This window comes from Ammospiza nelsoni, chromosome 6, assembly GCF_027579445.1.
Source record: "Ammospiza nelsoni isolate bAmmNel1 chromosome 6, bAmmNel1.pri, whole genome shotgun sequence".
In the NCBI taxonomy this organism is placed as follows: Eukaryota; Metazoa; Chordata; class Aves; order Passeriformes; family Passerellidae; genus Ammospiza; species Ammospiza nelsoni.
The window spans coordinates 7,240,767-7,266,225 of NC_080638.1; the positions used below are offsets into that span (position 1 = coordinate 7,240,767).

At 44.5% G+C, this 25,459-nt stretch overlaps 1 protein-coding gene across 6 annotated transcripts in view; it reads left to right on the forward strand.

The window, feature by feature from the left end:
* TEAD1 (TEA domain transcription factor 1) overlaps window positions 1-25,459 on the forward strand; it is a 152,891-nt gene that overhangs the window by 41,065 nt on the left and 86,367 nt on the right. For all 6 annotated transcript variants that reach the window (XR_009418594.1, XM_059473921.1, XM_059473915.1 and 3 more), the window contains exon 3: window positions 9,579-9,832. Coding sequence is in view for 5 of the 6 variants with exons in the window: in XM_059473921.1 (XP_059329904.1) it covers window positions 9,685-9,832 (148 nt within the window). In the remaining variant the exon portion in view is untranslated. The remainder of the gene's footprint in view (window positions 1-9,578; window positions 9,833-25,459) is intronic.

Here is a 25,459-nt window from a genome sequence, read left to right on the forward strand (position 1 = left end):
AACACCACTGCTAGCAGTTGGGAAAACAAAATGAGTTAAAATACTTTTATTTGACAGTTATTGCACTTGCAAACAAAATTGTTGCTTTGATTTTTCTGTATACACAAAAACCCGAGGTGGGTTTTGCAGTGCTGGCGTGTGATGAAGGCTGTAGACGTGTTGTGACTGGCTGACGTGGACCCCAATCCTATCTGATCTCACATGCTGGTTTCTGAAATCCCTTTCTGTTTAGAATTGGTGAGGACAAGGCCAGAAAACTGGGATTAAATCTTAGCCTTGTGGAGGGCTGTGGCACTGAGATTTCACCCCTTCAGGATTTTTTGTTGGTTTTTTTTTGTCTTGCCGTTCTGTGTCCCATCACCAGAAAACCACAGCCTTTCCCAAAGTGAGCCTCCCAGTATTATCCCTCCTCTGTTTCCTCCAAGGCTGATAGGCAGGGCCTTTTTGCAGCCAAAACAATTGCTAATGGAGATGTGAGGAGCTTCATTAAACTTGGAGTGATTATTCATATGTATAAAATGGCTCTGTGTTGTCAGAATCAGAGCCCGGGGCTGTAGCTCAAGCAGTAACACCAAAGCAGAATAAAATGGTTTTCTCCTGGTGTTGCCTGGTACAAAACCAGCACAATCAGGTAAGCATGAGACATTCACAGGCTCTGCAGGAGCTTTAGAGGGTATAGAGCTCACAGAGAGTGCTTGGTAGAGTTTCTAAGCTTGTAAAATGAATTTCAGTGGCAATTTAGCTCTTCCAACAAATGTTTGAGAAGGTCTGTATGTGTGTGTGTGTGTTTGCACTTACACAGAGGAGTGTTTGTATAACATCTGCAAAGCAGAGAACAAGTGGGCTTGAGGGGTACAAGGTGCCAGCACTGGATTCCAGGGGTGGCTTTGGCCAATTGGAGGTTGCAGTTTGTCCAAAATTTGCTTTTCTCCTCCTTCATAAAGGGAGAAGGGACCTTCTTCAGCTTGGAATAGGGAAAGGGTTAATTTTGTGGCTGTTTCTTGTTTAAACAAATGCACCTGAGTAAATGAATGAACCTTTTACTTTACTGTGCCTTTTTTGTACCTGTTTAACAGAATACTTAAATCATTATATAAAATATTTTTTATATAGGTGACAGTTTTATGTTACATATGCACCAGTCAGATGTTGGACCACCCTTCAAATAGCATTGGTTTTCCCTTTCCTGACTGAACTTAGATAAAGTTGTTCAAGCAGGTGGTTTTCTGTCCCTTTCCCCACCTCACTCAGAGCTGTTAGAGTGAACTCTCATGTTTTTGCAGCCATTGTGGAAAAAAACCTTTCATCCTGAAAACAAGTCATTAACAAAAAAAAAAAAAAAAAAGAAAGAAAAGAGAAAAATCTAAAGCTGGAACACAAACCCAGTTAGTCATATGCCCGAAATAGAGTAAGAGAGCTATGAATGTGAAGGATTCCACCTGGTTTTGCAAATGTGTGACATGGGAACTCCAGCAAAACTAGTGAGGCTCAGGGAGTAAGGGGGAAAAATTGAGTTTCAGAGCTACATCTAGACAGAGCAACTTGCTGCCAAGTCCATCATTTCTGTGAGCCATGGTTCATATGTGGCCCCAAAAGGAAGCTAGTAACACACCAGAGATCAAGGGTGTACCTCTTTCTGGTGTTTATAACACTTGGTAGGTGGTGTTAATAGTTCCAGTTTGCCTTTTGGGGTACAAAATGAAAATAATTGCTCTGTGATGCCTGTGGGAAGGCAGTTACAGCAAACTACAAAGAAGAGATCCTCTGTTTGCCCATGTGAAAGCCATGGACTGTATTTGCATCATTCATCTACTCCCAGGTAGATGGGAAAAGCACCAGTAGATGCAGGAGATGGGTAGTTCCAATGGTGTTGAGTGTGTTTGTGCCTGGATCCAGGTCTGGATCCCAAAGCTGTGTGTATGGAGAGGTAGACAGAACTGGAGCTGAAGAAGGGCCAGTGTCTCTTTTCTTTGGGCTTTTATGCTGTGACTGGCCATTTGTGGAGCCACTGGGCAGGCACAGAGCCTCTGTGCACTCTGAACCCTGCCTCAACCTCCACGGGCTGACTGAACTTAAGGCGTCCAAGAAATAGAATTATTGCATGTAAGCAATAGAAAATAGAGTTATTGCACCTATTTTTCTGTCCCATTTCCCAGCTATTGTACACCAAAAAACCTTATTGTCCTGACAGTCACACATACCAGTTTTTATGGCAGCGGGATGGATCACAGTGCCCTGCCAAACACACATGACCCAAGCAAGCTGTGGCTGCAGACCTTGCCCTGAGGGACCTTCTGTCACCTCTACCTTTGAGTTTTGGGGCTGGGAATGTTTCTTACAGACCAGAGGACAGCCCTTGGCCAGCCCAAGCTTGTTTCACTTGCTCTGGGAGCAGAGCCCCCTGCCCCACACAGACAGACCCACCTCGGTCATGGACCATTCTCCTCAGAGCTGGATCACTGGTGCATGAGTGAAATCTTGGTAATCCCCACTGCACAGTCTGGCACCTTTTGCCATGAGAAAGGCCCAGCTGGAGCACAGCTGGGCTGAGCAGCCCATGGTGTTGCACTGGCCATGGATGTTGCTGCTCTCGAGCCGACCCGCTGGGTGACAGAGAGCGTGGTGACAGGAGCTGCACAGCAGCTGGGTTAGTGCAGGGAGAATGGCTTCTCCTTCTGAGGGCTGCTGAATGTTTTATCCTTTCCTTTGCTTTGTGCTGGCAATTAGCAGAAGCAAGGCAGACGTGGTGCTGCTCGCTGCTCTGCGTTCCACTGAGCGCTCAGAATAATCTTTGTTGGTTGGGACCACAGTGCGGTGTTGGAGCTGGGTTAAATCCCAGGAACACCCCGGATAGTTGACACCAGCTGGGTGTAAATGAGCACTAGCACCCAGGATCAGTGTGGCTGCCCCAGTGTCACATGGGCAAGGAGCAGCTGTGACCCTAATGAGATGGGGATTCACCAGTGGTATGCTGAGATTCACCTCCCCGTTATAATGTGGCAATCAGCAAGGACCATGGACCACAAGAGATGTGCAGCCACTTAGGAAGCACCTTGGCATGCTGGATTGCTGGTCACTAGCCCAATAACACATGGTTTGAAGCTGGAGCTGCCTGCAGAATGCAGAGCACAAAGCCTCCCGAGCCCGTGAGCGTGGTGTAGGCACAGTCAGAATCCTGTCATTTCCCCACTGAGGAGATGAACCATTTTATTAATGGTATGAAATTAAAACTAATGGACAAGAAAACTGGGTTGGAGCTAATGACTCAACATCCTTATGACAATAATTATATCTATCAACAAAAGCGGCCTTTGGAAAAATAAATAAATGAAGCTCTCAGAGTGGTACCAAATAGACTTTTCACTTGCATAAAGAGTGCAGAGATGAAAGCTGTTTCCAAAGGGAAAAATTCCCATGTATTAGCATCAACCCACTCTTTGCTGAGTAATCTGTTTCTATAAGCAAAAAAAAAAAAAAAAAAAAAAAAAAGAAGGCAATTCAAGCAGAGTGCATTGTTTCTCTTTATAAATAGTCCCTATAATCCTAATTTCACATTTAGGCCTATATGCTGCCTACTCTTGCTGGTCTAAGTCACCCTTTGTTCAGTAAGTTTCCTCATGGTTTGTGAAAGTACATGTGTAAATCTTCTCAGATGAGCAGGCTGCTGACTTCTGCTGAAAGAAAACCATCACTTTACTGATGTTAAGTTGCATGTTTTTGTTATTTTACACACTACCATGGCACTGTCCTCTCTACTACTTTTGTTTGTACCCTGAGTGTGGTAGTTGAGGAGAAGGAAGGGCATCCAAATTCACTGCATAATGCACTCACCTCAGGAAAAACCATCATGTGCCTTTCACAGGTGCTCTGTGGCTGTAGTTGGACTGATCATGTTATTCCTGCACAGATCCCAAAGACAAATCTGAAATAGGCAGCTGGCAGTTAATAAACAGCTTGAATCCCAAGCAAGAAATGGTAAATTCAGTCTTAGGGCAACATAGTTAGTTTATATGAATGTTAGGAAGGATGTGGAAGCACCACTGCATGCAAGTATTTGATCACCAGAAAAGCAAAGCATCAGAATTTCTTCCTGAAGGGTTCTCACAGTCAGAGAAAACCTCTTTTTTTTCATTTCAGTGGCAAATGCGAATGGCTGAATTAGTCTGAGTTTTAAAGGAATACTTTATCCTAGAAATGGGCTGCTTCTCTCTCCTGTGCTCTTTCTTCCTAAAGGGAATAATTGCTGATAAGTGGAACTTGTAACAAAAATACAATATGAAGTAATTTTAGTCTAATTATTTCACCATTGGATGCTCTGTAAATTATTTACATTTTTATTCTTTGTACTGTGCTATATCCATTCCTCATAAGTAGAAATTAGATATAAACTGTCTTAAATATAGTGTTTTCCTAAAAGTAATGCCATTTGAATGCCTTAGAGAATCATAAAAATCCATACACAGTTACACAGCTACAAAATCCACTCTGAATTTGTTTGTAAATAAAAAAGTAAGATGTGTGACTGTTGGGGGGTCAGAACAATCCCCCAAATGCCCAACTTTGCTGCAGCTCAAGTTCTTTGCTTCATGTCCTGTCCTTGGTAGGAATGGCTAAGAGCTGCTTCTCTGCTTTGCTCTTACCTTCTCCTTATTTGAAAGTGTTATCTTCTCACATCAGACTTCTCTAAATTTAAACAGACCCAATTCCTTTCCTGGTAGGTCATGTTTTCTAGATCTGATAACTTTCTTCCTCTGGATCCTCTCCAGAGCTTTGGCGCTCCAGCTGTGGATTTGCACTGCTGAACAAAGCAGAAGGAAAATCCCATGGGCCTGCAACTTTTCAGCCCTTCAGAGAAAATCTGCCATCTGCAAATTTAGAATTAGTTGGTTTGCACTCATCTGCTCATTACCATCTTAATGTTTATAAAAAGCTTGTTGGATTCCTCGTTCCATTGTTTTTACATAACTGAGGCTAAGAGGAGGTTGTTCATGAACTAAAAATATAATGTATTCTTAAAAATGTAATTTACCCCTTCAACACTCACAATCTCTACCTCAAGAATTAAGATTTTTTTCCTGAAAGACAGGTTTTAGAAGGATAGATCTGGCTGTAAGAATGATTTGGTAGCAATCTGCATCTATTTATAGTGAGAAGATCAGTGTGGATAACAACACTGGTGTTCAGTGTCAGAAACACCTGAACTTGATCCCCTTTAAGCACACACAGTTTAGAAGACTTGGGAGACATGATGGGCTTTTTCCTCAGACAGCTCACAGAATCAAGGCATGTTTTCAGTCATTCTTGAGTTCCTGCTGCAAAATCTGCGGAGCATTCATCGTTTTCCAGGCTGGAGTTGTCTGATGGTACAGAGAAGGCACCTGCACACTGAAATTCAAGGAAGTAAATTAATCAAACAGAGAAAACAAATTAACTTTTGGAAGACACTGTAAAGTAAGACCCAGCTCTAGTGACTTTTGAAAGAGAGCATTTCCATGTCAGTTCATTGTGCAGATATTGGAGGATACGAGAGTATCAAGGCCGTGGATCTGCACTTGTTGTACGCTCCTGTGAGGAGCCACTGATCTCAGGTGTTGGTGTGTGAGCAGCAGCTTTCTGGGCAAGTCCAGGTTTGCATTGCTCATAAAGTGAAAGGCATAAGAGAATGTTTTGTGTAGGTAAATGGTAGAAGCCATTCCCTTGAGAAGCAGTTGCAGCTGGTTTGAGTTAAACACTTTGGTTTGATGGGTTCTGACAACAGCTAGGCTGGTTTCTCTGAGATTTTAAAGTAATTTCTCAAGTTTCTGCAGTGAGTGAACACAATGACAGTAAGTCATATCTTACAGCTCACCAAGCTGTCTTGGATGGCCTGGCTATAAAACATGTTTATAAAATCCTCTGTTGCCCCTAATGGTTTCTCTGTGATACTGTGCTGTTTGACAGGGGGACATACCTCCATCACACAGAGAAAAAGTGTCTTGATGACTGCATGAGGAAAGCAGATATATTTAGAACTGACTTAACTGCACAGACTAGAAAGCAACTGCAAGACAGATGCATTTGATGTGCGGCTCAAAGAGTTTTATGCACAGGGGAAGCTGTCTTGAAATGTGTAAGTCTGGTGTTAAAAGAAAAACTCTGAAGAGAGACCATCAAAACTGCACCAGTGTGCTTTACTCTTAGAATGTACAAAAAGGTGAGCCAAAATCTTTTGGGTTTGGGTTGTTGTTTGTTTTTGTGGTTTTTTTTTTTCTCTACTTTTTGTGGGTTTGGGGCTTTTTTTTTTTTTTTTTTTTTTTGATTGGTTTTCTAGGTAGTGTTGATGTGTTTTAATTTTGTTAACAGAAAGTGCAAACGGGGAATTGGATCTCTGAAAGTTAACATGATAAAAAGCCAATACAGATCTCTTCAACTTGATCAGTCATGTGTACAATCTCTGATTTTGGCCAGGGGAGGTGGGGCTAATTGGCCCCAGGAGCTCAGCTCTTTCTCTGCTGAAGGCTGGCATTGCAAGAGTTGGAGTTTGCTAATACAAAGTAGGCTCACTTTTAAAAGTATTTTATAGTTTTAAATTGGATTGTAAATTGACATTTTTCATGTGAGATTTAGAGCTCATTAGAAATGTGCAAAAAAAGCTCATCTGTTGACAGCTTGTATTATTTTTGATAATCGTGTTGAACTCCAGCATAGCAGGTCTGAAGTTTTTTATCACAGCTGAATCCTCAGAATTCAAGCTGAGGAGGAGGTGGAATTGCCTTTTGATACATAGAACGGAGCTGGAAATTATTAACTGAGTTAGCTCATTTTTTTCCTGAATTAAGAGGGAGCCATTTAGCAGTTGTAATACAAGGTTTTTTCCTCCTTGGCCCTCTGGCTTGATCTGCAGTGTCAGCATTCACCAAAATGGAAATTGCTCCAAATAACCTTTAATATGAGAGGTTTTCTTCCACACCCCTATTGTAGAGATGTTCTGCAAGGAACACTTGGTTATCTTATATTTTAGAGGCTGGAATAATAGCTATGAGTGCCTCAAGATGATATCCAAGTAGGTAAAGAGGAATGGGAAGGGAGATAGCACCTAAGTGAAAATTCACCCGTAAACACCACGCAAGATATGACATGACTATCAAGTAACATTAATTACTTTAGAGCCTCACTGTGTTCCTTGTGCATTTTAATTATTATTTCAGCATAATGCAATAACAAGGGCTGGTTTGTGAGATGATAATGGGACTTGAGGCTATGACTGTGGCAGGTTTTGTAAGCAGAGGTGGTTGAGCTGGGCAGAAGCTGCCCGTGGCTGTGCTGTGCAATGCAGGGCTCAGGGAGGGGAAGGATTTCCTGCAGGAGTCACCTTTGGAAAGCGGAGCCAGTGATGTGTCCCACCCTCTGCTGTCTTCTGCTGAAGAGGTTGGGTCATGCACAAGTGCTCCTTGTGGTTGGGTCATGTGAGGCCAATGAATCCTCCAGCAGCCATTTTCCCCTGCACTATTGCAATAAAACTGACCCCTCCCCCTAATTATCCCCATCAACATTCAATTACCCCTCATTTACCAAAGATTCCCCTTCTCTGTGAAGGCTTAAGTGGATGTGATTGTTTTTGTCAGTTGTTTCCCAGTATCGCTGTGCTCATGCTTGGGTAAGTCTTGCATACAAAATTCAACTCTTCCAGGGCTTGAATCAACCCTTCAGCCTTCTGAGGATTATGAAGGATGGGGTTTCACTATTTTACCAAGGTTTACATCTCCCTTTGAGTGATAACAACTCAAAAATTTTGTGTCCTTTGGATTTCCTGGACAGTAAGTGGTGCATTTGGCCAGAGTTCTCACCCATTACATGTGTGTGGTTCCCTGTGAATCCATCTGCTCCCTCATTATCAGTTATTAAAAGGCATTTGAGACAATGATTAGCCTGGCTATTAGGGTGGGAAGGCACTAACATTTTCCTGAGCTGTGCTGAAATGTTCAAACCAATGCAAAGTCAAGCGATGCCTCTCTGTAGAGACAGGCAAACAGGGAAAATGGAGTTAATGGGAGCCCATTTCACACCTACTGATCCCTCTGAGCTCCGGGTAGAGCCTGGAGAAGTGGAAATTCCCTGTGCTCTGGATGTCAAACTGGTCCTGTTGGTTTGTGAGAGCCTGCTCCCAGGTTCCCCAGCTGCAGCTCTGTTTTTTTGCAAGACACCTTGGCCTCCAAGGGACCGGACCATCAGGTTTTGGTTATCTCCAGTGATTGGCTGCCTGCTGAGGGCTGCTGTAAATATTTCCCCTTTCAGGCAGTTCTCCAGCCCAAAGGTGTTTAGTCAGAGGTGTCATGGCCTTCCACGTGCACCTTCCCCTTCTTCCTCCGTGGGGTGAATGCTGTTCTGCTGCTTTTCACCTGTGCTGAGACCCCAGTGAGAGGCGTGGAGGATGGAGGTCTGTGCAAGGGAAAGCCCCTCTCTTCTGCCCTAGCAGAATAAAAATCTTATGGTTTAGGGGTTTTGGGTGTTTAGCCAGGGAACTGGATTTTTAACTGTGTTTGTAGCTCGTGCATGCATGTTTGAACACTCCCATCCATTTAGATCAGTTAGAGTCACCAAACTTCTTTTTTTCACAATAAAACTGCATTATGCCTAGACATGTTGAGCCAAATCTGTTCCTGGTGTTATTTCACTGACTTCCCGAAGAATTACACCAGAGGTGAACGTGGTCTGGTATAGCAGCTTTTTTGCCTGGAGCAAGTCTTTACAGCAGAGTTGTATTTCTCTCAAAAATATAAAAGGAACACTGACAGATCTGCAGCTCTGCTGGTGTGAGCAGGTGCAGCTATATTAAATTATTTCTTATTAAATTGATTCAGCAACTTGAAGCTTGTAATTTTTGTTCTGCTATGGTTCTGTGACAGGGACCTTTTAAATCAGGCAAAGCATATATCTTCTCTTGTAGTTCCTTGCTCTGGTATTATAATTTTAAAGGTTTCTTTTTGTATGTAGCTTGGATTATGATTGTATTATTTATTTGGGTAACATCTGAAAATTAAAGCTTTTTCCAGTTAATTGCATTGAGCTGTGGCCTCACTGCTATAATTCCATTTAATCCACTGACATCCGGATGAATGTGAACAATAGTTTTTGCTTTTTTTTTAGGTTCAAATGGTTTTAAGATCTGATGGTCACTCTGGCATAAACCAGTGTGCTCCCCTTCCAGCAGTGGCAGTATTCCGATTTCCCCCTGCCTGAGGATCTGGCAGGGGGAAATTTTTATTTTAAGGGTGTCAGTCTTCAGCCAGATGCAATGTGGCTGTAGAGTTTCCCCCCACTTCAACTATTTGTGAAAAATAATCTGATTCTCTATGCCCTCGTGTAATTACAACAGAAAATGCAGTAGAGCTGCCCTTCTAACAGCATTATTGCTCCACCTCAGCTCGTTTGAGGTAGCATAGTTATTAATTTTTCACTTTTCCTGGGTGCATCCCGTACTCGCCCTGCTGCCGTTACTGCTCAGCTGCTGCTCACTGTTAGCATCAGAAGCAGGCAGGAATGTTTGCCTGCAGTTCCATGCCTTTAATGCCTCTCTGGGTTGGTTGTTTGTGTTGCAGGTTTATTCCCTTGAAGACTCCAGGCTTAGGCTTGGAGACCCCAGCCATCACCATTGAGCCCAGCAGCTGGAGCGGCAGCGAGAGCCCTGCCGAGGACATTGAAAGAATGAGTGATTCTGCAGATAAACCTATTGACAACGATGCAGAAGGTGTCTGGAGCCCTGACATTGAACAGAGCTTCCAGGAGGCTCTAGCTATCTATCCACCGTGTGGGAGGAGGAAAATCATCTTATCAGATGAAGGCAAAATGTATGGTAAGTGGTGCACATTTAGCCTTTGGAAATAATTGTTCCAACATGAGAACTGTGAAGCCCAGCTTGTTTCTACACAATGTTCCTGGTTCTGGTTTTGGTGCCTTTGAAGTAAATCTGTGAAGCTGAGAGAGCTCAGCTGAGCTGGTGCTGTGTTCAGGACTGTCCAAGACATTTCCTCTCCGCTGGCACTAGGAAAGCAGCATTGATACAGAATTGTCCTATTTACCTCGTATAGCGGTGTGGCCAAATGTGAATATTTAAAAGAGGCATTTAATTGTGTCGCTCCTCGGGTGCACAAAAAAAATCAGGCATTTTTCTCTATTTTTCACTGAATAGTGAAGACAGGGAAGTGGGAAGTGCAGCCTGTGTGGTGGTGTGGCAGATTATGCAGTCCTGAACTGCAAAGTAATGAAGTTCTTGTTGCCTCATTCAGGAGCCTCCCTATGAATGAGGCAAGTTAGGGGTGCTTTTGTGTCTTTTCTCACCGGTTTTTCCCCCGTTCCCTGCGTGCAAACTGCTCTCAATCAGATGCCAACATTCGGTAAATAGCGGAGGGGTGCCGACATCTCCGTGTGACAGCTCTTGTGTGACATCTCTGTGTGACATCTCCCGACCGCTGCTCCGCGCTCTCTCTCGCCCCGTCCCTCCCTCGTTTCCATTTTCCAAACTCCTCCTTGGGGCCGGCAGGGCCCTTGCCCGTGTGCTCATGGCTGGGAATGGGTGGCCATGCCTGGAGATGGGTGGCAGTGCCCTGGGAATGGGTGGCCGTGCCCCAGAGGATGGGTGGCAGTGCCCTGGAGCTGGGTGACCGTAACCCAGCATGGGTGGCAGTGGCCGGGGATGGGTGGCAGTGCCCTGAGGATGGGTGGCCATGCTCTGGAGGTGGGTGACCGTGCCCCAGAGGTGGATGGCAGCACCCTGGGGGTGGGTGGCCGTGCCCAGGGGTGGGTGGCCGTGCCCAGGGGTGGGTGGCCGTGCCCTGGAGGTAGGTGGCCGTGCCCTGGGGGTGGGTGGCAATGCCCCAAGGATATACCCCCGTCACTCACCGCTACCTGATGGGGCAGATGGCCCCGGCCCCTGCCAGATGTTGCCGCAGCTGCCCCCAGCTGTGCCCGGCCACTGCCGGGTGCCCCGCTCGGTCCCTCCGCAGCTGCCGTGTCACCCCCGCGGCCACACCGGCGTCCTGTCCGGGTAAAAAAGGGTCGGGATGAAGCTCTCAGCTGCCCTCGGCAGAAAGTTCCCGGGCCGGGATTCCTGCTGGCTGCTCGCCTTCACCCTCCTCCTCCTCCCGCTCTCCCCTTGCCCCCTGGCCCGGAGGATGGAATCGCTGCCGTGCTCCCTGCCCGCCCCTCTCCCCCCGTTGGGATTGCTTCTCGGTGTTTCCTATGGAAAAGCTGCTATTTTTGGGCTATTCTCCTATGGAAAGGGCAGATGATTTGCCTAATTAGGAGGTTGTGCTCCTTCTAGGAGTGTATGAGCATGTATACACAAACAGGCTCATTGTGTATTTATGCTCTAAAGCCTTACGAAGGCTGGAACAACCCATCAGCCAAAGTAAGGGTGGTTGTATTGGTTTTTTTTTTAATCAGGATCCCTACAACCACACTAGTCACCCCTGAAATCTACATTTTGGTGATTTGAAGCATTTTTTGGTGCCATTGTATGCATTAAAGAAATTAACATATTTATCCATTCATTGCAACAATCTCTGGTTTCATTTAATGGTTCCTAATCCTTGAATGTTAACATTTGTTGAATTATATATATAAAACTATTTGTGCAAATCTAATTGCTGATTAATACTGATGGCTAGTAACACCATAAACATGGGTATATCTCTTATTCATGCTAATCCTAAATCAAATATAGTTAATTTTCAATCAAGAAAGGAGCAAGGCTTGCCTGATGCTGAAAACTTCACTTAAAGTGTTGCCCTGACTGAGCAGGAAGAAATGTGTCAGGAAGTGCAGGGGTACTGTATGAGCAGAATTTACATCCTGACTTTGCAGTGGATGAACTCATGTTTTCATTCTTCAAACTGAGTGACTGCTTTGTAGTGTTTCAGGATTTATTGAAACTATGCTAGGTTTCTGAGGACTTCCTAATAGAGTCTTATGGCCCTGAGAGCATAATTGTTCTCCAAGGATTTTGCAATCAAAACAGTGTAAGTGTTTTACATTCTGTGTGGCATAATGAAAATAATTTAATGCCTTTTAGTGGCATACCAAGTTTATTTCACTTACAAGAGAGACACTGCAATATGGCCAAGCTTCCACAGTGTTGGGGGATACTGTAATGTGTCAGTAATTCATGGGCCGCGTAAGACAGAAGGTCAAGAGAGCACCATTTCATTTTCTAACTGAAATTACCTTTAGATATGGGCACCAGAACAAATCTGATCTTTATGGAAGCAAATATAATGATCACTCGGTGTGGATTAAGTTAAGCAATTGTAGTTTTTGATCTTTGGAGGGGGACTTTGAGAAGGGCAGAGATTTTGCTTGAAGAAATATTTTAAGTCTCTGCCTTTGATTTAATGAGGGCTTTGCGACATTCATGTAAGCAAGCAGCCAGAGTTTCTTCACTGTTCTTTGTGGTGGTCTAAAAATCGTCCTTAAATTGGCGTTTCTAAGAGGTTTGTGTCCAGCTGGCTGCAGGGCACCCAGGGGATTGCTCAAGGAGGACTGGGAGCACTGGGATCTGTGGGTGAGGGGTGGCCAAGGGGCTCTCTGCCCCGGGTGAGAGCAGGGATGGGATAGGAGAGCTGCCCCAGTGGCACTGGGGACATCTGTGCCTCCTCCAGACAGCCTGAGTCACTTCACTGCTCCTCTGCAGCTGAGACCTCGGATGAAGGAGGGAAGGATGCTTCCCTCTCCCCGTGCCTTCCCGAAAATGTAACTTAGGACACAAGAGGATGACAAGAACAAAAGACTTTCGATCCTATCCCCACAGGAAAGGGTTGCAGGGGCCCCTGGCTGGGGAGAGAAAAGGGGATGTCCTAACATTTTAGTTCTTGCCTTGGGGCATCCTCAGGCTGCAAAGACAAAGCTGTGACCTCTGCAAGACCAGGAGCATTTCAGGCTGGCCCAGGGTTATGGCTCCTTGAAGGAACCCTCAAAACAAAATGAAAGCTTAAGGAAACTCTTGGTTTTAAATTTGTAGGAAATGATTGGGTAAGAAGCAAAGACACTTCTTTTGGTTTGGATGGACAAATTCCAGAAACTAGTTTATAAATTCTTGAGGGAGAAAGGGAGTACATGGTAAAGCCAAGGACATGTGATAAGTTTCCTGCAGGAAAACTCTATCCATCACTCCTTTTCCGTTTTCCTTTGAGAGGGAGGTTGTGAAGGTCTTATAGTGTTGGTTTTGCTCCTGGCACAGTATTGACTAAAAGTAAGTACAATTGAAAAACGGTGAGGAGGTATAAATGTGGAGGCTTGAAGGAGGATAGAGGAACACATCTATAAATTGATGCTCACACTCTTTGTGGAAGCAGTCCAGTGGAGGAGGAAAGACTGAGTCCTTAGACATATTTTCATCTGCCTTGCCAAGGCATTGGCAAGGTTTTTTTCATCTGCACTGTCTCAAGAGAAGTATTGATCAAACACAAATATCACCCTCTGGTGCAAGTAGGGCACCCTGTGCTTTGCCTTGTGCCTCAGAGATCCCTTCCAATGAATTTCCACGTCCTTGTTTATGCAGCTCATGGTGAAACTCCAGCCCATTAGAGGGCATTGGCTGTCCTGTGTTTGTGCTTGGTTCCCGTTGTTGGTCTGTTACTGCTGACAGTTTAGTAACCTGTAGCAATCCCTGTGAACTCACTTATTGGCAAGGTATTTGCCTGTGCTTGTCTTTGCTCCTGAGAGTGTTTTGGAAAAGATTACAGGAATGAAAGCTGCTGTGAAATGCAGCCCTACTTTTATCCCTGGTGTAACACTGAAGTCACTGGTGTTACCACGGGCTTGGATTTGGGATTTGGCTCTGTCTGCACTTTTTCTTTTTTTTTTTTTTTTTTTTTTTTTTTTTTTTTTTTTTTTAATTTAGATAGAGTAAGATGTGGCTTTAGCACAGCTCTAGGGACAATGCCAAAGTGCCATAAGTGCTAACAAGTGGAATATGCCCCCAGACATCTTGTTATCAGCACTGCTAAATTAGCCTCAATGTAGTAAAGGTGGCTTTTGCCTTTAAGACAAGAAAATAATTTCATAAAAAAATTTGAGACCTGTAAACTGCCTTTCAGTTGCAAATTTCCATTGAAGGTATTCATCTCTACAACAAAACTGCTTATGAGTATGTAGTGATTATTAAAAGGAAGTTTTTTTAGCATGTTTTGTAGTTTTACGGAAAAGAATGAGTACTAATTAATGTGAGAAATTGCACAGCAGCCTTTCAGGACTCTGTATGTTTATTAGGTTATATATAAAATGTCTTGGCATGCACTGTTAAGGGAAAAGGATACTTTCATAAAAATTTCTGCTCTGATAATAGAATTTTTGTATGCTGAGTAATAATAGTCTTCATTTCCAAAGCACCTTGTGCAAATTGGGTATTAAAATTGAACTTTGAACTAGAACATTGACAAAAGAAATCCTATTCTGTGGGCTTGCCTGATTCTCTATCTAACTGCCATTATTTGGTGTTTTTCTGGGTTTCTGTTAGGAAACTGTGAGGTAAATAGCTTTATGAAGCGTACAGTAACATGTTACAAATTATTTTTACTGTTATTTTAATTTTAAAACTTTAATTTTAAAGTTCCATGCAAGTTGCTGCCTCCATAAAGACATTGTACCTTATAAAGTTTCCACAGTGTTAAATATATTTGAATGTGAATAAGGTATTTGGAGTGATGAAATACCAGATGTGAAGTATCAGGTTTCATGTTTATTCATCTGTTCCTGCAATCATTGTACAAAGATACGCTCTTGTATTTATTTTTTTTTTTCCCCTTCCTTTTTTGTTCTCTCAGCAGCACGCACCCAATGAACGCAATGGAGATGGGACTCCTTTTCTGAAAGCCATTTTTTGGGTGTTTCAGGTTGTAAACAAAAGTGTCCAAAGCACTCTGGGCTTGCTCGGTGCCCGTGCTGAGCAGGGAAGCGCAGGAAGGGCCACAGAGAGGTGTCTGCTGGAGAAGTCACCACTGAAATTGCTTGGGTTGGGAGCAAATCTGCCTCAGATCGTTTCTGCAACATGCTGATGTTCTTGCAACATCAGCAGGCTGTGCAGGATCTGGTTTTGTGAGCCCAGCCCGTGCAAAGGAGGGGTTGTTGCTCGATCTCAAGGATTTCTGAAATGTGGGGGAACAGGGTTTAATCTTTCTCCGTGGGCTTTCAAGAGTAAATTGTCGGTGCTTTGAGATAAAGAGGCAGAGTCTTCATAAGACAGAGAATATTTTTTTCTTTTTTTTTTTCTTCCCTTTCTGCCATAACCTGCTATCCGAAGGAGAAAATCAAGGTGGGACAGTGAGAGCTGTGTGTGATGAGGGTCTCAACTCCTACCTGGGGAGCAGGCTGTGTAAGCAGCACAGCTGAAAGTGTCAGTAATGTTGTGGAAGGTACATGGCACAGCCATGGATTGAGTATTCCATTGGCTGTGTTGGGTTGGGAGGATGATGTATCCCAAAGGAAATGGGGAAGTATACTAAAAAGTTTTGCTGAAAAATTACGCATCAGAAAGAGCAGGACATCCTTTGAAAGTGATTTTTAGCACTTGGGCTTTGTCCTCTCTCTGCTAACCATGTTCACTTCAGTCACATATTTTAGAGGAAACTTAATGGCAGAAAGTTGTGTGTAGCCTGTTCATGGGAAAGACAGAAGTGGGGCTGCTGCCCCAGCCTGCCAGTGCTCAGTGGGCACTGCATGGACCTCCTGAAACTGAGTAGAAGCTACCAGGGCAGGTTCAGATCAGGCATTTGTCCACTTCAGAGTAATTTCATGGCTAATCCTATTTAAACAGCCATACAAAGCAGTGTAAGGCTGTGCCTTTCCTTTATGACATTGTTCCTTTGGTAATATCCTTGTTTAGAACTGACACACGTTAACATGAGAGCACTGAAGTGATGCAACCTCACTGGAACATCCAGGATACATTTAGGTAGTTGTCTAGTGTCATTTGTATTAGCTTGTTTTTCTCCCAGCAGTGGTTTCTCAAGGTGAACTTGTGATGCTGCCATTGCAGAAGGCAGAGTTTTGCAGCTTTAAGAAATAGCTGTCGTGCTAGGAGGTAGTTCAAACAGCCTTGATCAGGCTGATGGAGTGTGTTAGTTGGTTGCACAGTACTGAGAGATCAAGATAATTGAAAAGCCTGCATGTAGATAGCATGAAAGAAAATTGACTTGTTGATTTGATCTCATTCCTTGTAGAACTGGGTTTGCTCCTGGGGCAAACACCTTCTCATTGAGGAAATCTGGGGACAGCTTGAGTTGGACAAGTAAGGCCCACTTGGGCATTAATGGTGGGCTGTAAGGTTTGAATTCCTCTTCGTGGGGCTAGTATGAGACTGTGGTAGAAGTGTCTGCACTTCAAACACCAGCTGAGTTATGTCACTCAGTCCTGGAGCAGAGCAGTGAGTGACCCACATCCCCGCAAGGCCTGACTGTGGGAGCGATGGGGGTAGGATGGTCAGATGGACAGAGATGAGAGATCTCTGCAGCCAGCTCTGGAACTTGGGGTTTATTGCCAAGGGCCTGGAGGCAGGGCCCTGCTGGGATTTGGGGTTTATTGCCAAGGGCCTGGGTGCAGGAACTTGGGGTTTATTGCCGAGGGCCTGGGTGCAGGGCCCTGCTGAGAGCTGCCAGCCACAGCTCAGAGCAGGCCCCAGAGAACAGAGGACAGTGGTAAAGAGGATGAGAGAGAAAGAGAGGATGAGAGGATAGGAGAGTAAGAGTGTAAGAGAGCGAGGTCCCCTTTACAGTACCATAAATCATCATCTGTGTTGAATATTCTAATTCTCACTAACCAATCTAGTACAAGATAAAAATCCTATAGCATTTACACACAGCCTATAATAATCATTACATTACCATACTGTGTTACGTTTTAAACCCTTAAAACTCCTCTTTGGACCCCTTCTGCCAAGCTGTAGGGTCTGCTCTGAGCCTTGGGCCTGTCTGCAAGCAGAGGGTGTTGTTCCATCAAAAGGGGATTGCCTTCAGCCAGCCACACCATTGTTTTCCAGTTGTTCAGTAACTGAGGGATCTCAAAGCTTGCTTTTATTTCAATCTCACTTATAGTTTCTATATTCTCAAAATCTTTTGCCAGACAATCATATTTATAAGGCTTTCCTGTTTCATCTTCTCCAACACCTGATATGGGCATGGGGAGGGTAAGTTATGTCCATGCTGACACTCTTGTTCTGGGCCCTCTTGTGGAAGCAGAAGACGTGAAAAACTTAAATATTGGGGTTTCTAGTGAAGAGAGAGACTTGGACAGTGCAGGGAGCATTTCACATGACCAGCAAGAGAAAAAAGTTTTGATCAAAATTTGACTCCTTAGCTGCCAGCACCATCACCGTGGTTTACACCTGCACCTAAGAGTGCTGGATTTGGGCAGTCCTAGATGGCTGTTCAGGATGGACTAGGGGCCAGGGAGATGAGTGGTGAAAACCAGACATCTGAGCCATGCTGGAAGGGAAATTCCATCCTAATGTTCCCCCTGTTCCCTCAGGGGCTTTGCTCGGTAGTGTGATAACAAATAACACTGTGGGGAACAAGGAGCAGTGGGGACACAAAGAAATTTCACTGCATCTTTGGTTTTCTGGGGACATGCAGTCTCCTGAGAAGTGGGTTTGTGTCCCACCCCACACCCCACAGGGGGGATCCTGGGCTAATTCTTGGAGAGTAAATGCTGTGGTAGTTGTGACATGAGTCTTACGCAATTCCCCAAGGGCCTGCTATTCAAAATTTATATGTATCTTATCTGGGTCTTATGGGGATTTCCTAACAGATGCATGAAGGATTTTCTTCCTTTTTTTTTTGTGGTGCCCTTGAGAAGTTGCATTAATACCATTGTATGAATATTTTCCTATCCTACAAACAATTTCATGTGGGGCACTTGGTCTGGAACATCAGACAGAAACACTTCAGGCTCTGGGCTTCCAGAGGATTCAAGTCTGGAATTTGAGTCTAAGAAATTAGACACTAATGGATTAAGAGTTTACAGACTTTCAGTAGAAGTAATGGTTTAGTTAGTAGAAAAAGGCTCCTCAGCAATTTTTCTGGTTTTGTTCTAGGCATAAAAAGTGTTTACACTGTTTGACTAAGGAACATGTTTTTGTAAGCAAAAATAATACAAATTTGGGATATGAATGTGATAATTCCACTTCATGAATGCTCTTTTAAACACACAGAAGTGGGATGGCTTGTTAAAGCTAATGTAAAAGGGACAGCAACACATCCCAAATTCAGGAGGGAATTGGAGCCCTGAGAGGGCACTGTACACAGTGGGAGTTGCTGGGATGTCAGCCAAACACCAGCACAGTTTTACCTGCAGGGTGCTCAGGCACTGTGAGTGGGAACTGTGACCAACACACACCTTGTCTGGTGTCACCACTGCAACTGCACAATTCCAGCCTCCCCCCGCAGCCATCCCAGCTGGGCCAGGCCTCCCAAGCATTTCATGCTTTTATTGAGATTTCCTTTCTGCCTTGAAGGGGGCAGGCAGCTTGCCAGAGGTTTCCAGGTGTTTGGGCCTTCAAGGAAGATCAGGTCATCAATCCAAGTCCTTGTTTGGTTGCCCTCCTTGGAGGAAGGGACCCAACAGGCAGGGATGGATTTGGCTTGGGTTGGGTCTTGGTTTCTCTGTAGGCAACCACATCAGCCTTGATGCCTGACAGTTTTGGGGACAGCAGCACAAACAACATGCCTGGAGGTGTGAGGGAGCATATTCCAGTAATCTGAGTGGAAGTAGGTGAGGTAGAGTATGCTGAGTTTGCATATAACAAAGAAAATGCTTTTTCAGTTTCCCTGATCATTGCAGCAGAGCTAAAACATCTGAAGCTTACTTGCCTGAAGCTGCTTTGCTTTTTCTTACTTCTACCTTAATATAAACTGGTGTTTGGTTAACATGGAAAAGAAAAGGATTAATGAAATAAAAATCACAGTTTAAATTGTGTTTTTTGTCATGCCAGCAATGCAAGCGAGTAGGGAACACAGATGAGAAACTCATCTTCAGCTGTTTGGATTCAGCAGCAGTTTTACTCCTAAACTAGCAGGTAATGCTGCTCTCTTAGACATTGAGAACAGGAAAATGTTAGTCCAGCTGGGTCCCAATTTCAGGGACTTGGGGACAGCAGGCTGGATACAGTTGACAACTAATAATTTTCCACAGTGAAAGTAGTCTTTGGATCATTTTAGCAGGTGCCTTCATGTGGCCTGGTAACTTCAGCATTTAATTCTTTGAACAAGAATTGCATTTTCATTTCTTTAGTTCTTCCTTGGATGGGCTGTCAACAATAAACCTTTCAGTACAATTAATGGTGAAAGAAGCGTTTCCTAATAGCTGTATATAAATATATGCACATACTTATATGTGCAAATAGGTTTCTGTATGTGAATAAAAAGTGTTCCAGCCAATTAAAATGTATTTAGGAGTCTTCAAGCAGGAGGTGTATACACAAGGAATTGTCTACCTCTCAGCTGGGACCTTCCTTTGCTTTGGCAACTGAAAGCAGCCTCCCCCGAGAGCGCTCTGCGAAGAAATAGTGTGATTCACATTTGTAGCTGTTATTAGGTAGGCGTGTGGGCATATATTTAGATAGGTGAGGTATGCAGGCATACATTGTGTGATGCATATTTAGGCTGCAGGGGTATTTTTAGCTGCAGGAGGCCCAATCAGCAGCGTGCTGAGGAGAATTGCTGTAAGGGATCGCGCTCGCGGGAGCCGCCCGCAGAATTTTCCATCCTGCCAGGCAGCGAGCACAGGCCACCGGAGCTGCATAGCTGGGTGGCCAGAGGAGTGCCATTGACAGGTGGGACAGCTCAGAAAGCCCTCTGGCCTGGCTCTTGATCTCTCATGTGGGAGCAGTTGTCCCAGGTGCCACCTCCCCCTGAGCCGACACACGCAGGGCACGGCCTGAGCCTGGCACGGGGCGTCAGCAAAGTGGGCAATAATGGGGGAGATGCATTAGGGCTGGAAATGCTGAGCAAAAATTAAAATGAGGTGAAATAGCCATTAACAACCCACTTCTGTTAAAATCCCGAGACAGGAAATTTTACAAGTGCCCTTGCCCAATGAAGGAAAGCAGCCTAGAGGGACTGAATAACTTGTCTGATGTCATCAGGGGTTTTATAGCAGAGCTGGGAATTGAGCCCTCTTTCCCCCAGTGCCATCTAAGCTTTAATGCTGAAGGGGGTCCTTTCACAGCTTATCCAGTGACCCTTAGGGGGTGTAGGGCAACTGTGGCCAATCCATGTTCCTGCTCCACATCCTGTGTGGGGAGAGAGCTGCATTTCCTGAGAGTGCAACCTCTGCATTATGTGACCACAGGATGCCTTGCTCCTGGAATAAGGGACATGACTAAATGCCATTTTTATTATTATTAGACATTTGCTTAATACAGTAGTTCTTTGAAACCAAACAAGAAAAGGTCCTTGAGGTGCTGTATACTATGTTCAAATAAAGGAGAGCCACAAGGAGTCTAAATATGGAGAAGAGGGAGAGAAAGTGGATGGGAAACTGAGGCAATATTTAGCCCCATATTGATGCTCCCTGAGATGATGTGGTCCTTGTACAGAATAAGAGAGAGGCTGCTGAAAATAGGATGATTTAATTTGTTCATAACATGGTTATTCAAGGAACAAAAAAGTATGTAGCCTTATCCAAAGAAGTAACCTAAGAGGTCTTTACTCTGTGCCAAACTAAAATTCTGCTATTTAATTACCGATTTAGAAAATATCTTAGGCTCAATTTCCTCCTCAGTTGCACTGTTATAAATCTAATGGAATTGTTAAAGATTTATGGCAGTATAACTGAAGGCAGAATTGGGTCCCTTATGTTTGAAACTTAGTTTGCCACAGAAGTAATAATTCCTGTTTTCTAGGCAAGAGTTTAAGAATTTTGCAGACCTCTGTTTCTGTAAAAGAAATATGAACTACAGTAGTGTGGGTGAGTGATTAATGCTGGAGGGGATGTCTAGGGGCAATCCGAGTTGGCTGGTGTGGAAAATCCATGTGCAATTCAGATTTAGGATCTGTTTGCAGATGCCTCATAATTCAAAATGTCAAAAAAACCCCAAATCTTAGGCCTTCTTGTAGTAAATTAATATACTGTGTGTTCAGTGTGCAGCAGGCTTTGCTGAAGTAATACCCTCATATGAGGTGTGAACTCATCCCATTCCCTTTAGTAAGGACTTAAATTCAAAATTGAATGTGACTCTTTACAGCCTGACAGCATCTAAATCCTGTTAAAAAAAATAAAATCCCAGTTTTGGTTTTATTTAAATCATGTGTATAATGACTTAAAAAGGAAAAATACTGCCTTATTTATCCAGACCTAAAGAAATCTAGTGTTAGAGCAGATCTGTTTTATCCACTGGCTTGTCATCTCTAAAGGAAGGGTCTTTCTAATGGGCTCTTGATTGTTTTCCTCAGCTTCCCCTTAGGAGAAGAGCTGAGCTGTGGAGGATTTCAGGGGTGAGTTAGGCTGTGCTGGGTCCTGTTTGGAGGTGCCTGCTCTGGCACAGTGTGTGTGAGCAAACCCTCTCCCACCCCACAGGCTGAGCAGCTCGGGGGGCCCTGGTCCCTGCTGGGGGCTGCAGGAGATGCTGAGAGCAGGGGCAGCTTCCCCAGAAACACATTCTGGAGCTGCAGCTCTGCTGCTCTGGGATTTACAGCACTTCTGATGAGCTTATGCTTTTTCTAGAGGGCTGTAGTGCATTGTAGGCATCAAAAGGAGCTATGATAGAAAACTAAACCAGAATATGATCCCTTGAAAATGATGTTGTTCAGCATCTGTTCAGAATTGCCAGTCTTAATTTAAACACAGTATTTAGGTCTAAGGTACATTTTTAGGAGCTTTATTTAGGAATGGATTGAAGAGTTAATTATTGTAACTCTGCCCCCAGTTTCTCCACTTCCTCTTCCTCAGTGGTGCAGTGGGATGGGGCATGAGGGTTGTGATCAGTTCATCACACATCTTTGCTTTTGCTCCCTCCACCTCAGGGGCAGGCTCCTCATACTCTGCCCCTGCTCCATGGGACACAACTTCTCCACAGGGATTCCTTCCCACGGGCAGCAGTTCTTCCTGAACTTCCCCAGCCTATCCCTGGAGGATAGGCTGGGAAGAGTTCAGTCCTTCAGGATGGGCTGCTCCGGCATGGGGGGGTCACAAGTCCTGCCCACAAACCTGCTCCAGCATGGGCTTCTCCTGAGGTCACAGCCTCCTTCAGGCATCCACCTGCTCAGTGTCCATCCTCATGGTGGGTCTCAGCATCCCTGTGCCCTCCTTGTGCTCCCCCAGGGCTGCAGGGCAATCTCTGCATCCCTGTGCCCTCCCTGTGCTCCCCCAGGGCTCCAGGGCAATCTCAGCATCCCTGTGCCCTCCCTGTGCTCCCCCAGGGCTCCAGGGCAATCTCAGCATCCCTGTGCTCTCCCTCCCAAATCTGTTCTCTCAGGAGCAGCAGCACTGTCACTGGTGGTGCAGCAGTGCCAGTCTCACAGCTGGCATTGGCTCTGTGAGGTTTGAGGGCAGCTCCTGGCAGCTTCCCACAGCAGCCACCCCTGCAGCCCCTCAGTGCCCAACCTGGCCACGCAGACCCTGTGAAAACAGTAGCTCTGAATGAACATAAAACAGTTCAGTGTTTAGTGCAGTCCTGACTTGATGCGTTGATTCATGATACCTGTTACTTTTAAGTATGGGTTTTGTTTGTTTTTTTAAATAGTGGCAAGTCATTAACTAGCTAAAAATGAGTTGAAATTTAAAGGAATAAACCCCCCTCGTTTTCACTGAGGTATTTCGCAGCCTAAGCACAGGCTCAGGTATTCCAGATATGATAGATGTGCAGATTGCATAAGACATTATGCATTGCTCTCTCTAAGATACAGAGTCCTGCCTGCCCTTAAACCCTTTGTTCTCTTGGCTGAATGCAGTTAATTAGCAACAGTCTCCATAGCAACTGCCTCATAGTACAAAAACATTGTCTCGTTTTTGCAGTTTAGCTTATCACACTGTTTACCTGAAGGGCTTTTCACTGCGTTCTGTCTCATTTGAGTTGGCTACGTGCCTGCTCGTGGAAGTGAATTGTCAAGATAGAAAAACACCATGGCAGCAAGATGCTGAACAGGGCCCTCTGTGTGGAACCAAAAACATTGAATAAGTTCTGTGGAAACAAGAGTTGAAGTTTGCAATGATTTATGTCCAGTTTTAAGGCACGTGACTTGCCAGGAATACAGTGCATTTTGAGATACTGCTGTACCTGTGGGCCTGTTTCACAGACTGCCCTACAGGGTGTAACATCCTCTCAAACCCTCAGAGGCACAGCCCTTCATCAGGGCCATCAGGAAACTTGTCTTACTCCAAACCTGGGCCCTTCCAGGCTGCTCCAGCTTGTTCTTTAGGAGGATGCTGCTGTACCCTGGTCAGCTGTGTCCATCCGTTTTCCTTTATATTAGTAACAATTCAAGGGAAATCTGTGAGTGCTGGTTCCACATGATAAATTAGTTAGGAAGGGAAGATCTATTGTGGTCATATTACATGCTGGAGATTGAGATTTATTCATGCCAGCCATCGCAGTGGTGTTAAAATACCTGCTGTGTACTCCTGTGACTCAGGCAGCGACAATGGGCTCAGATTTGTACTAATACCACTTTGTTGGTGTAGGATGACGTGTTTAAATCGTGTTTGAACTTTAGACAGAGGTGTGCCCACATATTCACACCCCTCTCAAGAGGCTGCCTGGGAGGTGTGATGTGTCATTGAAATGGCAGTGCAATTTAAGTGGTGTCTCAATCCAGTATTTGTGTCTGGCCTCACACCAGGATGGTGCCGCACAAGAGGCCATGTGAGAAGAACTGTTTTCTTGCTCATTAATCCTTGATTTGTTGTGGTTTGTTTGTTGTCTTTTTTTTTTTTTTTTTTCCCTAAGTTGGCAGTGGGGTGGATGAGAGGCTGATCTAGACTGAGGTAATTCTCATTTTATCCTAGGCAGATCAGAAATCAGAACTTGTCCTTCAGCCACACCACCATGCACGGCCTCCCTTCCCTTCCCTTTCCCTCTCTGAAACAGTCTCTCCACAGACATGAGAAGGTATTTTGGGCTCTCTAGGGATAAAAAGCAGGAAGATTGCAGAGGCTGCCAGTACTGCTGGTGTAGTCCAGCAGTAATCCTTAATAATTTATTACTATTATTATTAGTATTAGTATTATTGTTGTTATTGTTAATGTTATTGTTATTATTGATAATAATAATAATAACAATAATAATTATTATTATTATTATTATTATTATTATTATTATTATTATTATTATTATTATTATTATTATTATTTCAATTTCTTATCTCCAGCTCACAGAGTGTGTTCCTGCTCAGCTTGTGGGGTGGGCAAGAGCTCACACACACTGTGCTTGGGCCACACCAGGCACCTCCAAACATTTAAATATTATATATAATAAAAATACTATTATTATTACTATTACTACTACTACTACTACTACTAATAATAATAATAATAACAGTCCAATAATCCTGTGGCGCTTCTGGTTGATAGAGGTTTATTCCCTGCTTGTGTTCATGTCCTGCTCATGCTGTTGCACATTCCCCATAGTTACTAGTGGGGTTTGAATTATAGCAGTGCTGGGAGTTGCAGGCAGGATAAAGGCTCCATTGTAGCAGGTCTTGTGCTCACAAGAAGAGACAATCTCTGCTCTGGCTGGTGACAATCTGTTTTAAGACCAGTCATGTTTAGCATAGGCGTAGCAGAGAGGGAGAGAAAATGCTACAAAGCACAGAACAGCCTTGGTCACGTTTTTGGAACTGCTCATTTTTGTATCTCAGGGACTTTGGAGGGTGTCTGTTACACTTGTAGCTGTAGAGTTGAAGATAAATGAAATGCTTTTATTTTTTGCTGCTCCTCCCCACAGGCAGCACCGTGGCCACAGGACACTGTGGGGCAGCAGGAGGGCTTGGGATGGGCAGGGGGGTGGGCAGAGGACCTGAGGAGGTGCCAGGCCAAAGGGTGGGTGAGGCTGGCCACAAAAGGGCTGCTGAAGTGGGGATAGAAATGCCCTGTGATAAATGGCCTCAAGTGTTTGTGCCTGCACGTCCAGGCTGCCACACAGGCTCTGCTGAGCCCTCCTGGTCACTGGCATGGTGAAACAGCAGATGCTTGGAGTCAATCCCCACTTCCTCTGAGTGTGTAAGGTTGTTTGCTCACATTCACAGATCCTCCACAAACTCTCTTTGTGTGCAAACCACAAAGAGTGTCCAAACTGTCAGGGTGTTTTCCAGCTTTTAGAACTGCTCTTAGCACTGTCAGCACCTTTGAATCCACATCTCAGTTCTCCTGAAGCCAGACTTGCTAGGTACCCTTAGGGGTCCAGAAATGGAAAACTCTAATGGCCTGAAAAAGCCTGCTAGAACTTGACGTTATTTAATTAGCTGAAAGTAGAGCTTGGCAGATGGCAAAACAGTGG